The following is a 12,261-nucleotide window of genomic DNA, read 5'->3' as shown; positions in this document are numbered from 1 at the left end:
GTCACCGTATGATAAACAACAAACAATAAACTTGCTTATCGCCTGCGGGCGGTAGCACGCCTTAGCAAAAATAATCGGGCGGCTTGATTTTCGCTTTTCCGTTCTTGTTTACTCAAAAAATCGGGCGACTTTATCTTCGCTTTTCTGGGCTCGTAGGGCGAAATCACGGGCGTAAGAGCGAAATTATCGCTCAAAGTCGCCCGTAGGGTAGTCCCTGAATATCATTACTTAATGTAGACTACAAAATAGTTACAAAAGCCATCGCTAATAGAATTAAAAAAATTATATCCTCAATAATAGCACCTTCACAAACAGGTTTCATAAAAGGGAGATATATTGGGGAGAATGTCAGACTAATTTTTGAAATAATCGAATACCTTGAAAACAAACAAATACCCGGTCTTTTATTTTTTTCAGATTTTGAAAAGGCATATGATACTTTAAATCATGAATTTATGTTTAAGTGTTTACAACATATTTATTTCGGCGATGATCTTATCTGTTGGTTAAAGCTGTTTTACCATGATTTAAGTAGTATTATTATGAACAATAGATACATGTCGGAAAGTTTTTAAGATAAAAAATGGCGTTAGGCAAGGTTTCCCTCTCTCATCGTCCCTGTTTGTAATATGTATCGAAATATTGTCTAATTATATTGAAACAGACCAGAACATTAGGGGTATTGTTGTGAATAATATAGAAATAAAACAGTCGCTCTTCGCAGACGACGCAACCTTTTTCAACAACGGTGAACAAAATTCTTTTGAAAATTTGGTCAATGTAATAACACAATTTGGGAAAACATCTGGATTAAACTTTAACAATTCAAAATCAACAGTTTTAAGAGTACGGCTTTTCAAGAATACTACAATCCGTTTTGCAATGATCAAAAATTTATTTGGACATCAGAATCTCCAAACACTTTTGGGTTATCCTTTTATAATTGTAAAATAAAAAATATGTCCATGAACTTAGAACCAAAATTATGTGAATTCAGTAATTGTCTTAAACAATGGCACCACAGAAAATTGACCTTACTAGGGAAAATTACAGTAATAAAAACATTCGCACTACCAAAACTAGTATATCCATTCACTGTATTACCAAACCCTCCTAAACACACCATACAAAAAATAACTAAGGAAATTTTTAACTTCTTATGGGATGGTAAACCCGACAAAATAAAACGCAGCAAAATAATAATGAATCATACAATTGGAGGCCTTAAATTAACAGACATTGAAATGTTCCTAAATTCTATAAAGGGATCATGGGTTAAACAACTGCTTACAGAAAATAATAGTATGTTTAAGTGTATATATGATACAATCCTACAGAAATACGGAGGAGAATTACTATTTGAATCAAATTTACAAACTAAAGATATTAAACGTATATGTATAGACAACGAATTAAAAAAAACATAATTCAAGGATGGAATACATGTAAAAATTGCTATAAACACAACTTCAGCTAACATATTATATGGAATAATAGTAAAATAAAAATTGAAAATAAAACTTTGTACTGGAAAGATTGGCACGACAAAGGAATTGTATTTGTCGATAAGTTAATTGACTTTCGCGTGAAGAAATTTTATAGCTTTACTGATTTCAAATATATCTTTAATGCATCAGACAATGACTTTCTTAAATACAATAGTCTTATAAATAACATACCTAAAGACATATTGGAACTTGTAGGCGAGCGTTTTCTAACAGGATCAAGGAAAAAATCATTACTAGATATAATCAAAACTTCGTACCAACCAAATAAATTTTTATACAATCTTCAGCTATCTGAAATAAAAAATACAAATTTGAATGCGGAAAATAGATGGAAAAATATTTTTCAAAACAAAGAGTTAAATTGGGCAAAGATATACACGCTATATATATATAGTGTTCAAAACTTGTACGGACACAAATTTAAGATGCTTCCAATATAAATATATTATGCGTTTAACTGCTACAAATACATACCTCTTTCGGTGAAACTAACAAACTCTAACTTATGTGATCTGTGCAATGAATACGATGAAGATATTGAACACTTGTTTTGGAAATGCCGGGTAGCACAACATTTATGGAACAGATTAGCGGACTACATGTATGATAAAGGCATTTTATTATATTTTAACTACAAAATAATTTGTTTTGGACAGATGGTATATAATAAAAACATGCAAACAATTAATTTCATCATTTATTTAATGAAATATTATATATTTAAATTGAAAAAATGCACCAACCATATGATTTCAACAATTTCCTTATATTCCTAAAACTACGCTTTGATATAGAACAAGAAATAGCCCTAAAAAACGATAATCTCGGACAATTTAATACAATTTATCAGAGATTACTTGACGGTCAGTTTTGAGCTTCCAGCTTCTCCTTTTTAGCTCATCTATTTTTTGAAAAAAAAAAAAGAGCTATTGTCATCACCTTGGCGTCGGCGTCTGCGTCTGCGTTGGCGTCCGGTTTAGTTTTGTGTTTAGGTCCACTTTTCTCAGAAAGTATCAATGCTATTGCATTCAAACTTGGTACACTTACTGACTATCATGAGGGGACTGGGCAGGCAAAGTTAGATAACTCTGGCGTGCATTTTGACAGAATTATGTGCCCTTTTTATACTTAGAAAATTGAAAATTTTGGTTAAGTTTTGTGTTTAGGTCCATTTTATTCCTTAAGTATCAAAGCTATTGCTTTCATACTTCAAACACTTACTAACTATCATAAGCGGACTGTGCAGGCAAAGTAATGTAACTCTGACTGGCATTTTGACAGAATTATGTGCTCTTTTTATACTTAAAAAATTGAAAATTTGGTTATGTTTTGTGTTTAGGTCCACTTTATTCCTACAGTATCAAAGCTATTGCTTTCATACTTGCAACACTTATTAACTATCGTAAGGGGACTGTGCAGGCAAAGTTATGTAACTCTGACTGGCATTTGGACGGAATTGACCAGTCGCCAAATTATCGATCGCTCCGCCCACATAGTCACGTGGTCTAGTGATTAGAAAACTCCGACAAGCAGATCGCAATTATAGCGGATTACGTGAGGGAAATTCTATATCTGTAATGATGTATTATGCTCTTTTCTATAAAATAAATTATTAAAGCCGCACACTCAACTAAACTGCTTTGTAAAACGTTAATACAATCATAAAAACTTTAGAGAGAAATGGCGTAATCAAAATAAATGAGTTAACGGCAGACTGACTATCAGAAACGTTTCTTATACATATTATATAGGGAGGTGATGAAAAATCATTCGTAAAAATGAGCATTTATTTCATATTGATTTTGAACTGGTATTCAACCGTCTGACAGTGAACCCGGTGGCTATTCATATATAATTTTGAAAATATTTTTATTAAATTCAAATGACATATCCATATCATGATGGGTTTTTTGTTTATTAAAAATGTTTAGATCTTTGTTTTATTGTGTTATTTTTAAAAAGACACCGATTTTTTTTATTTAGATATAAATTAAATTTTTATTGTAACCATAATTTAATACAGGCCTGATTTCGTGGTTTCATTAACAGATAGTCTAATATGCATTTTATTACATTTATGTTTAATGCGAACCTGTTACATTTCACTATCAAAAAATTAAATGTTGGTATTACGGTGCTGTTCACGAACATTCGAATTGAATACATTTAGCATATTATGCATTTGCTTATTTATAACAAGATGGCCCTTATATGTTAATTGCAATTTTCACATTTCTCCAGTGACAATGTATGTTGTATTAGAAATGTTGTTGTTGTAATATAAGCCGTACATTTTACACTTGAAGTCGCTTTAAGCTGGCTAAGCCGCGTTGAAATCACCTTTTTGTTGTTTTTACTTTAGTTAAAACAATATTTAAGTTAACAATTTATAATGATTTCCCTTGTTTATGATCCACAGAAAATAAATATATAATTGGAAATCATTTAAGTAATTGAATAGTTTTCTTTTCTTGTGTACAGTACCTAACAATGCCTTAATGTTCCTTCATTCTGAGATCCACGCAACAAACTGTTATTTATTAATCATCGACAATTACGCTGAGATTAATAAGCACGTGTGGCAATTATTATGTTGCCCAAACTGCTTAAAAATATTGTGCATCAAACGGTATAACACGTTTTATAGAACACACACCTGGTGTGGTTAAACTATTTATTGTGTTTGTTTTTTCATTACTCGTTCATATGTTCAAGAAAAAAAGATAAAATAATAACCTTTTATAAAGTATGTATAGCACCTACAATTTTGAATAATGATCGAACAGTAATGATCATGCATTTGATATAAAATCTGTGTAAACTCTTAAAAATTACGTTCATTCCATATGTACAACACGCTTTGTTTGTCGGACAAAATGGCGGCCAGATAAGCGTTGCTGAGGGGTGTGTGAAAAATCGATATCTGATTGGCTGATCGACAAAATGTGGGCGGAGTTGGCGACTGGTCAATTATGGGCCCTTTATACTTAGAAAATTGAAAGTTTGGTTAAGTTTTGTGTTTTGGTCCACTTTACCCCTAAAGTATCATAGATATTGCTTTCATACTTACACTCGCAAACTGTCATAAGGGTACAGTAAAAGGACAAGTTGCATAACTCTGGATGTCATTTTTATGGAATTATGGCCCTTTTTTGACTTAGTAACTTTGAATATATGGTTAAATTTTGTGTTTCGATCCACTTTACTTCTTAAGTATCAAGGCTATTGCTTTCAAACTTCAAATACTTTCATGCTATCATGAGGTTACTGTACCTGGCAAGTTGAATTTTACCTTGACCTTTGAATGACCTTGACTCTCAAGGTCAAATTATTAAATTTTGCTAAAATTGCCATAACTTCTTTATTTATGATTAAAAAACAAAACTATTTATTTTGATTATTTTATGTTTGAAATACCGTCCAACCATCGCACCCAAGAATCCCCCCCCCTCCCCCCACCCCCCACCCGAATCCCCCCCCCCCCTAAATTTTTTTTTTTTTTTTTTTTTTAAGATCATCTCACAAAAATACCACCACACCCTCACACTATAACCCCCCACCTCCCCCCTCCCCCAATTTTTTTTTTGAAACGGTTAAAAAACACAAATATTTATTTTTATTATTTTATGTTTGAAATACCCTCCAACCATCGCACCCAAGAATCCCCACCCCCCCCCCCCACCATCCCCCCCCACCCCCCGAATTTTTTTTTCCTTTTTTTTGCATTTTTGGAACATAATGTAATAAATGTCCACACCCCCACACAATGCACCCCTCTTTACTCCACCCTCCCTCCTTTATGATTGAAAATGAGAGTCCCTTCACCTTTAAAAAGAAAATAGATGAGCGGTCTGCACCCGCAAGGCGGTGCTCTTGTTTTTTTTCTTTCTTTCTTACTTTTTACTTTCTTTTGTTTACTCTTCATATTGCAAAAAGACATAAATAATAACCTATGGTTAAACCACAATTATCAATATTTTTCCATGCGGAGTGGGTATATTTTGAAGAAAAAATATTTAAAAAAAGACATTCTATTGTACTTGCATATGCACCCATAACTGTATTGTTATCTTCTTGAAGGAAAAAATGTTTGCAATGTATGTACATGTATAATGTTTGTTTTTTAGTTATATTAAATAAAAAGAAACAAAAAAACTAAAAAGCCCTCCTGTAAAACCATGGATAGCTAAAAAGCCGGGCATTAAAACCATGGATAGCTAATAAGCCTTGCTGTAAAACAATGGGTATCTTAAAAGCCCTGCTGTAAAACCATGGGTAGCTAAAAGCTCTGCTTGAAAACCATTAATAGCTAAAATGCCTGGTAGTAAAACCATCAATAGCTAAAACACCCTGCTGTAAAACCATTGATAGCTAAAAGCCCTGCTGTAAAACCATTGATAGCTAAAAGCCCTGCTGTAAAACCATTGATAGCTAAAAGCCATGCTGTAAAACCATTGATAACCCTGCTGTAAAACCATTGATAACTAAAAGCCCTGCTGTAAAACCATTGATAGCTAAAAGCCCTGCTGTAAAACCATTGATAGCTAAAAGCCCTGCTGTTAAACCATTGATAGCTAAAACACCCTGCTGTAAAACCATTGATAGCTAAAAGCCCTGCTGTAAAATCATTTATAGCTAAAAGCCCTGCTGTTAAACCATTGATAGCTAAAATGCCCTGCTGTAAGATCATTGGTAGCTTAAAGGCCCTGCTATTAAGCCAATGCTGAAGGAGCATATGAATACTGAGACCCCAGTTATTGTTCAACAGTTGGTAAATGAAAAAAACTTGGAAAAATATAACACTGTCTGAAATCAGCACATAGATTTAACCAGATCACAGAATTGAGCCGTCATAGCAAAACTTGCGCCATTTATAGAAAAGAAATTCTTCTCATGGTTAATTTAACAAATTCTGTACATTTTGAACAACTGTACCCAGCTCTGAATTGTTTCTTTGCAGTCCCCCTGGAGAATCGGAAACCAAACCAGTTGTGGCAAAGATCTCATCCAGCCTTACCCCCGCAGAGGTAGGCCTGTAAATAAGCCGCGTTCTGAGAAAACTGGGCTTAATGCATGTGCGTAAAGTGTCGTCCCAGATTAGCCTGTGCAATCTGCACAGGCTTATCAGGGACGACACTTTCCGCTTTTATGACATTTTTCGTTTAAATGAAGTCTCTTCTTAGCAAAAATCCAATTTAGGCGGAAAGTGTCGTCCCTGATTAGCCTGTGCGAACTGCACAGGCTAATCTGGGACGACACTTTATGCAAATGCATGATGCCCAGTTTTCTCAGATTGCGTCTCGTATATCTAAATCTTAGTTGGTCTCACAGTATAGCACTTATTGAGCCATATTCTCAAGGGCAAAAGTATTTTCGTCTACAGAAATCAACTCCCCAAATAACCAATTTATGCTTTGAATTTAAAATGTTTGGAAAAATAGATCTGTTAAGAGTAGAAGCAGAAACTTTTCCCAAATGTGTGTAAATTAAAAGTAAGATTTACAATTTCCGGTCATATTCTCCGAATTGGGAGAAATGCCCTTAAATTGTACAACTTTTTCGTGTGTTTCAATCTTGTCAACGAAGAAGAGTGCAGCTGGGGTGTTATCGTATACTAGTACCTGATTCACCAAGTTTCTATTCTTTGTCTATTAGATCATGCAAACTTGTCAGGAAAAGTTCCGTTACACTAGAAAACGACAAACATTCAATCTCTATCTATTGTCCCTTATGATAATTATGATAATTTGCATATGTATTGATTATTCAGTAGATATTTGTTATTCTTTCTCCAATTTAACCCTTTCCGAATCAGAGGCAAAGTGAAAATTTCAATGTGCAAACAGCATAAAACCAGAACAGCCTGCAAGTAACTCGCAGTCTGTTCAGGTTTTATGCTGTTTGCTGCTCATCAGTATCTAAGGGTTGAAATAAAGCCTTTAAAACTTGAATCATGTAAGAAAAGTCAGCAATTAAATTTAACTTTCTAAGGGACTACAAATGCATCAAAATAGGTATCTAAGTGGTTAAGGGTTACCAAAAACATAAAAAAACACGTAAATTGCCACCTCACAACATCTCTTTTGCACATATACAAAGATTAAATGCAGTATTAATTTACACTGAGGTATTTGTGGCATGACAGCTTCAGTTCTACTTCCATTCTTGTATTTTCCGTCAGAAAATAAAGCAGAGAGCAGAGAGGTTTGGCGTTGTCAATGAAGACATGAAGAAACAGCTCAGGGCAGAAAGGTATATATATTAAGTTTTGCAAAATAATCTTTAAAAAGGTGACTCTACATATAAAATTGCTTAAACAAATAAGCAAAACTGAGTCATAACTGAGAACAGCGGTCAGTCAAGGGAAAAGGCCAAAGTGACAGTAAAACAAAGGCTCATCGCCGATAAATAAGCATAATAAAATAAATAATTTTTTTAAATAATACAGAATAATGTTTAAAAATTGATTTAATTATATAGCTATTTTTAAACTAAATATATGACTTTCAACGATAGAATTGTTGTTTACTAGTGCATCTCGTTCATTCAGTAAATCAGACAGTTCGTATTACATATTACATTCATTGGAATGTATTTTTAAATAATGATTGTCACGTGTCATTGACAGCACGTCCGAACAATAAAAGCAGATTCGCTTTCATAAACCGAAAGTATGGTGTAACTGTATCATTCTAATTCAAAGAAAAAGAAGCCAAAATCTTGTTAAAATATATTTAGTTTGTTATAAAAGTTGCAACTCAAAGTATATTTTTCCTGAATAGACGATCACTAATCCTTTTATCGCCTTCTTATAACAACACTCGCCAGCTTAGTCATAGTGTTGTTTTTAACACCGTATCGGCGATAAGATTAATTGACTTTGTCAGGCGTTAATGCTTTGTCGTTATGAATGCAGCCGATAAATTTCTACTAATACACATTCTTATTGTTATGTGCACCTGTTTCTTTGTTGTTCCTAATTTACGCGACTCGAAATGACTGACGCGTGACCATTGTTTTCAGTTCAAACATGACTTTAGGAGTGAATTATATTGGCCGTTATGGACCATTGAACTTTATTCTCAAGTAAAATATAGAGTGATTTTCGTCAGGGGGAATCCAGACTGACTGTTGTGTGCAATTTACCGTTATTCTCAATTTTAAGTGACCGTTTGGTCAGTTTTAACTGTATGCATTTAAGTTTAATTTAACTAAACGTGGAATTCTATTGATAAGTTATGCAAGTAAGTGTACATGAAACATTTATACTATTAAACCAAAATTGCCATATTATACCAAATAACTTGAATATAGTTTTCAACATATCCTAATAAAGACTTAAAAGTTTTTGTCATTGGATCAATCTATATAACATTTCAATCATTTCTTTTAATATTCTGAACTGAAACAGTGGTAAATTGTTTGGTGTACATGTAAGTTGAACCTATATACTGTCAATTTAATATAAGAAATGAGGTATGTAAGTGACATTTATGGTAAAATGTTCACTGCAGTTCATTGAATAAATTTAATTTTCAACCAGAGCTGTCTCGATGCCAATAATTTGGAATAATATTGAGCCTTTTACCATCAATACCAAATATATCATGTAGACAGAGCAGTATGGTGCCAGCATAGAGATCAGAATTGCCTGGACCTGTATTCATCAACCCATTCTTACCTGTAAGAAAAGAATGATAAATATCTGTAAATTGACAAAATGAAGAATAAATTCAGATTCGCAAATTTTTGATGAAGTTATGATATTTGTGAGGAAACAGTAATACTGAACATTTACCATGGATTAAAATATCCATTATATGCATCTTTTCATGATTTAAAAACCTGAAAATTATTAAGTGTTGCAAGGCAAAACAACTGAATAATTTGGAGAGTTCTGTTGTCATCGTTATATTTTGTGATACTACGGAGATTGCTTATATAAAGTATAAAATACAGCGCTCATTGTATGAGCACAGACAGCCGAGTGGTTCAAGCGTCAGACTTTTACTCCAGGTTTCAGTGGTTCAAGCCCAGTTTAGGGTTACTTTTTTATGCTCCGGGATTGAATGATCTGGGCTATATTGTTTTTGTCCTGTCTGTCTGTCTGTCATTGTATGTGTCTGTCTGTCTGTCCCAACACTTTAACCTTGGTCATAACTTTTGCAATATTAATGATAGCATCTTGATATTTGGCATGCATGTGTATCTCATAGAGCTGCACATTTTGAGTGGTGAGAGGTCAAGGTCATCCTTCAAGGTAAAAAAAAAATTCAAAGCAGCGCATTAGGGGGCATTGTGTTTCTGACAAACACATCTCTTGTTCTTTCTTTAATTTTATTCTTGTTTTTTTTTTTACTGGAGATCCAATTTTAACATTTTATCAATATAAAGCATTTAATGACAAACTTCAATATATGCCAGTTTTGGAATATGCAGGCTGGAAATGGTGCTTATGTCATTAACAAACTGATTTGCCGGGGTGTAATTGATATTGTGTCCGCCTAGCAACTGAAGGTCACAGGTTCGATCCTCACTGAGAGAGCGTTCTTTAGATCTCCCTCAAAGACAACAAGTACTGGTTCTAAGCCCAGGAAATCGACTTGAGCAGGTAACGGACTTGAGAGTGTTTCAAATAAGCCTATGGCTTTCGATGCAATCGAGCTAAATAAACAGGTTTAAAACTAAAACAAACTGTTTGAAAATAATAATGATGTAATTATAGGTGTTATCTGTCATGCTAAACTTAACTTATAAGAAATTATAGAACAATACAGTTATAAGAATATTCTTAATTTTTAGCTTGGTGTTTTCGGAGAAAACCCGAGGTATTGTCATAGCCAGCTCGTCGTGTCGTCCACCGTCGGCATGGTGCTAAAACCTTAACACAGACCTGTTTACTTTTACGGATTCGCCGTAGTTACTACGGATTATTTCAGGGTTGGACATTAACTTTTTTTAGAGCAAGACCGTCGGACCAGCTCTTCGTAAAATGTACTAGCCCGAACCTGATGTCTACTAGACCATAAATGACATAATCATAGCAAATTAACACATTTGTGTCATGTAATTGTTTAATCAGGATTTATCAGTAAATAATCAGTGAACACCAGATTTTTTATGCATAGAGTAAAACAATAAAATAAATTTTTTTTTTTTTGCTTTTCTTCGTCAAATTCAAGCCATGGGAACTGACTCGATTTTCCATCTAGGACAAGATTGACGTGTTCGTGTTTCTTCATATTTACGTTTCGTGTCAGTTTGAGCGTCGGATTCTTTTTAGTAACTGATTTGTCGGACGAAAATCCGAACTTGAACAAAGCCATTTTTTAAATAAAATTCTCTTGTCTGCTACGCAAAAATGTTTACATTGACGCTACCGATTTTCGATAGAAGTCGTAAAACCATGCTCTACAGTTTTACGACACTGCAGAAAATCATTAATATTCATGACAACTTGACCAATGGAAACCAGGAATTTCTGCAGGAAGCTCTCCTTTGCGTCTAAAAATACCGATGAATCATGTAAATGCACTGCGTTTATTTAAATACACTAGTTTTGTTTTAATGTAAATAACGGATACGAGAGTAATTTTACACATTAAAAATAAAGGTTTTCACAGCAGTCAGTTATAGTTATATATATGAATCAGTATAGATTTTTTAATGTACGACCAGTCGGACAAGCTAGCCCGCAGTTTTACTAGCCCGACCACCAATCTTACTAGACAATGTCTGTCGGACGTGCGTTAGTGTCGAACCCTGTATTTGGCTAAACTACGCACTATGGATTTGTACTGAAAAACTTCGGATCAGTCGATCAAAATGATCAAATTTCAGTTTTTAATCATACTTTTGCTTATTTTCGGTCTTTGCGGGTAATTTATCAATCATAATCATTTTGGCGCTTGCGTAGTAAGAAACGTTAAAATTCAAGCCTCCCGGGGAACGAGTGCTGATCGAGCTGGTCGAGTCGTCACCTAACGACAACTGACTTACGTATTGGTTCGCAAATTAAGCCCAATATATACGATTTTACGTTGCTATCCAGTATACACATCTCTCTCTCTATTGCGGAGAATACCGACAATAGTCGATGTTTCGGGATTGAACACGCCTGTTTTTACACACGCAAAGATGGCGGCAAGCAGACGAGAAATTGCGATTAACGGCGAAAACAATAACGGATATCATATGGTCATTAGGGAATAATGTAATGCGTGTGTCAATTAACGCAAAATAATAAGTTTGAGATAAAAAACAACAACAAATATTTATCAGAAATCTGCACAGTGAATGTGCGTCACGGAAACGAGTGTTGGAAAATTGGTGTTCAGTCTACTCACAAAGTTAAAGCATTTATTATAATAAGATGAGTATCGTTCGAAAATGGAAAGAGACAAACATGATTTGATTTATATGTTAGTGGATCTGTGTATACTCAGATTCATATGCATATTCTGCTTTATTATGTTTGTAACGCTGTACAGTTTAATGAAATAGCATTGAAATGAGGTTGTCAAGTGCAAGATATTGAAAGGTAAACAATAAGGGTGTCACGGTACTCAGTGGGATGGTATATCGTAATAGTCTCCCCTCGGTACGGTTCACGATACGCGTCCGAGTCCGTACGGTACGGTACGTCATTTTCCATGACGCATTTCAAGGGAAGTAACTGTAAATCGCCCAAAAAATGGGGGAAGTTTAATTGAAATCATCTCCAGCAAGCTTCTAATAAAAAATATGAAAGCAT

General features: G+C 34.1%; 1 protein-coding gene across 4 annotated transcripts in view; it reads left to right on the top strand.

Moving 5' to 3' along the window:
- LOC127840066 (SAP domain-containing ribonucleoprotein-like) overlaps positions 1 to 12,261 on the top strand; it is a 60,310-nt gene that overhangs the window by 35,523 nt on the left and 12,526 nt on the right. For all 4 annotated transcript variants that reach the window (XM_052368459.1, XM_052368462.1, XM_052368458.1 and 1 more), the window contains 2 exons: positions 6,469 to 6,535; positions 7,690 to 7,760. In XM_052368459.1, the coding sequence (XP_052224419.1) occupies positions 6,469 to 6,535; positions 7,690 to 7,760 (138 nt within the window). The remainder of the gene's footprint in view (positions 1 to 6,468; positions 6,536 to 7,689; positions 7,761 to 12,261) is intronic.

Source organism: Dreissena polymorpha, chromosome 7 (genome assembly GCF_020536995.1).
Source record: "Dreissena polymorpha isolate Duluth1 chromosome 7, UMN_Dpol_1.0, whole genome shotgun sequence".
NCBI lineage: Eukaryota > Metazoa > Mollusca > Bivalvia > Myida > Dreissenidae > Dreissena > Dreissena polymorpha.
Note: the sequence above shows the minus strand (reverse complement) of the source record. Positions and strands in the feature narration are given on the sequence as shown.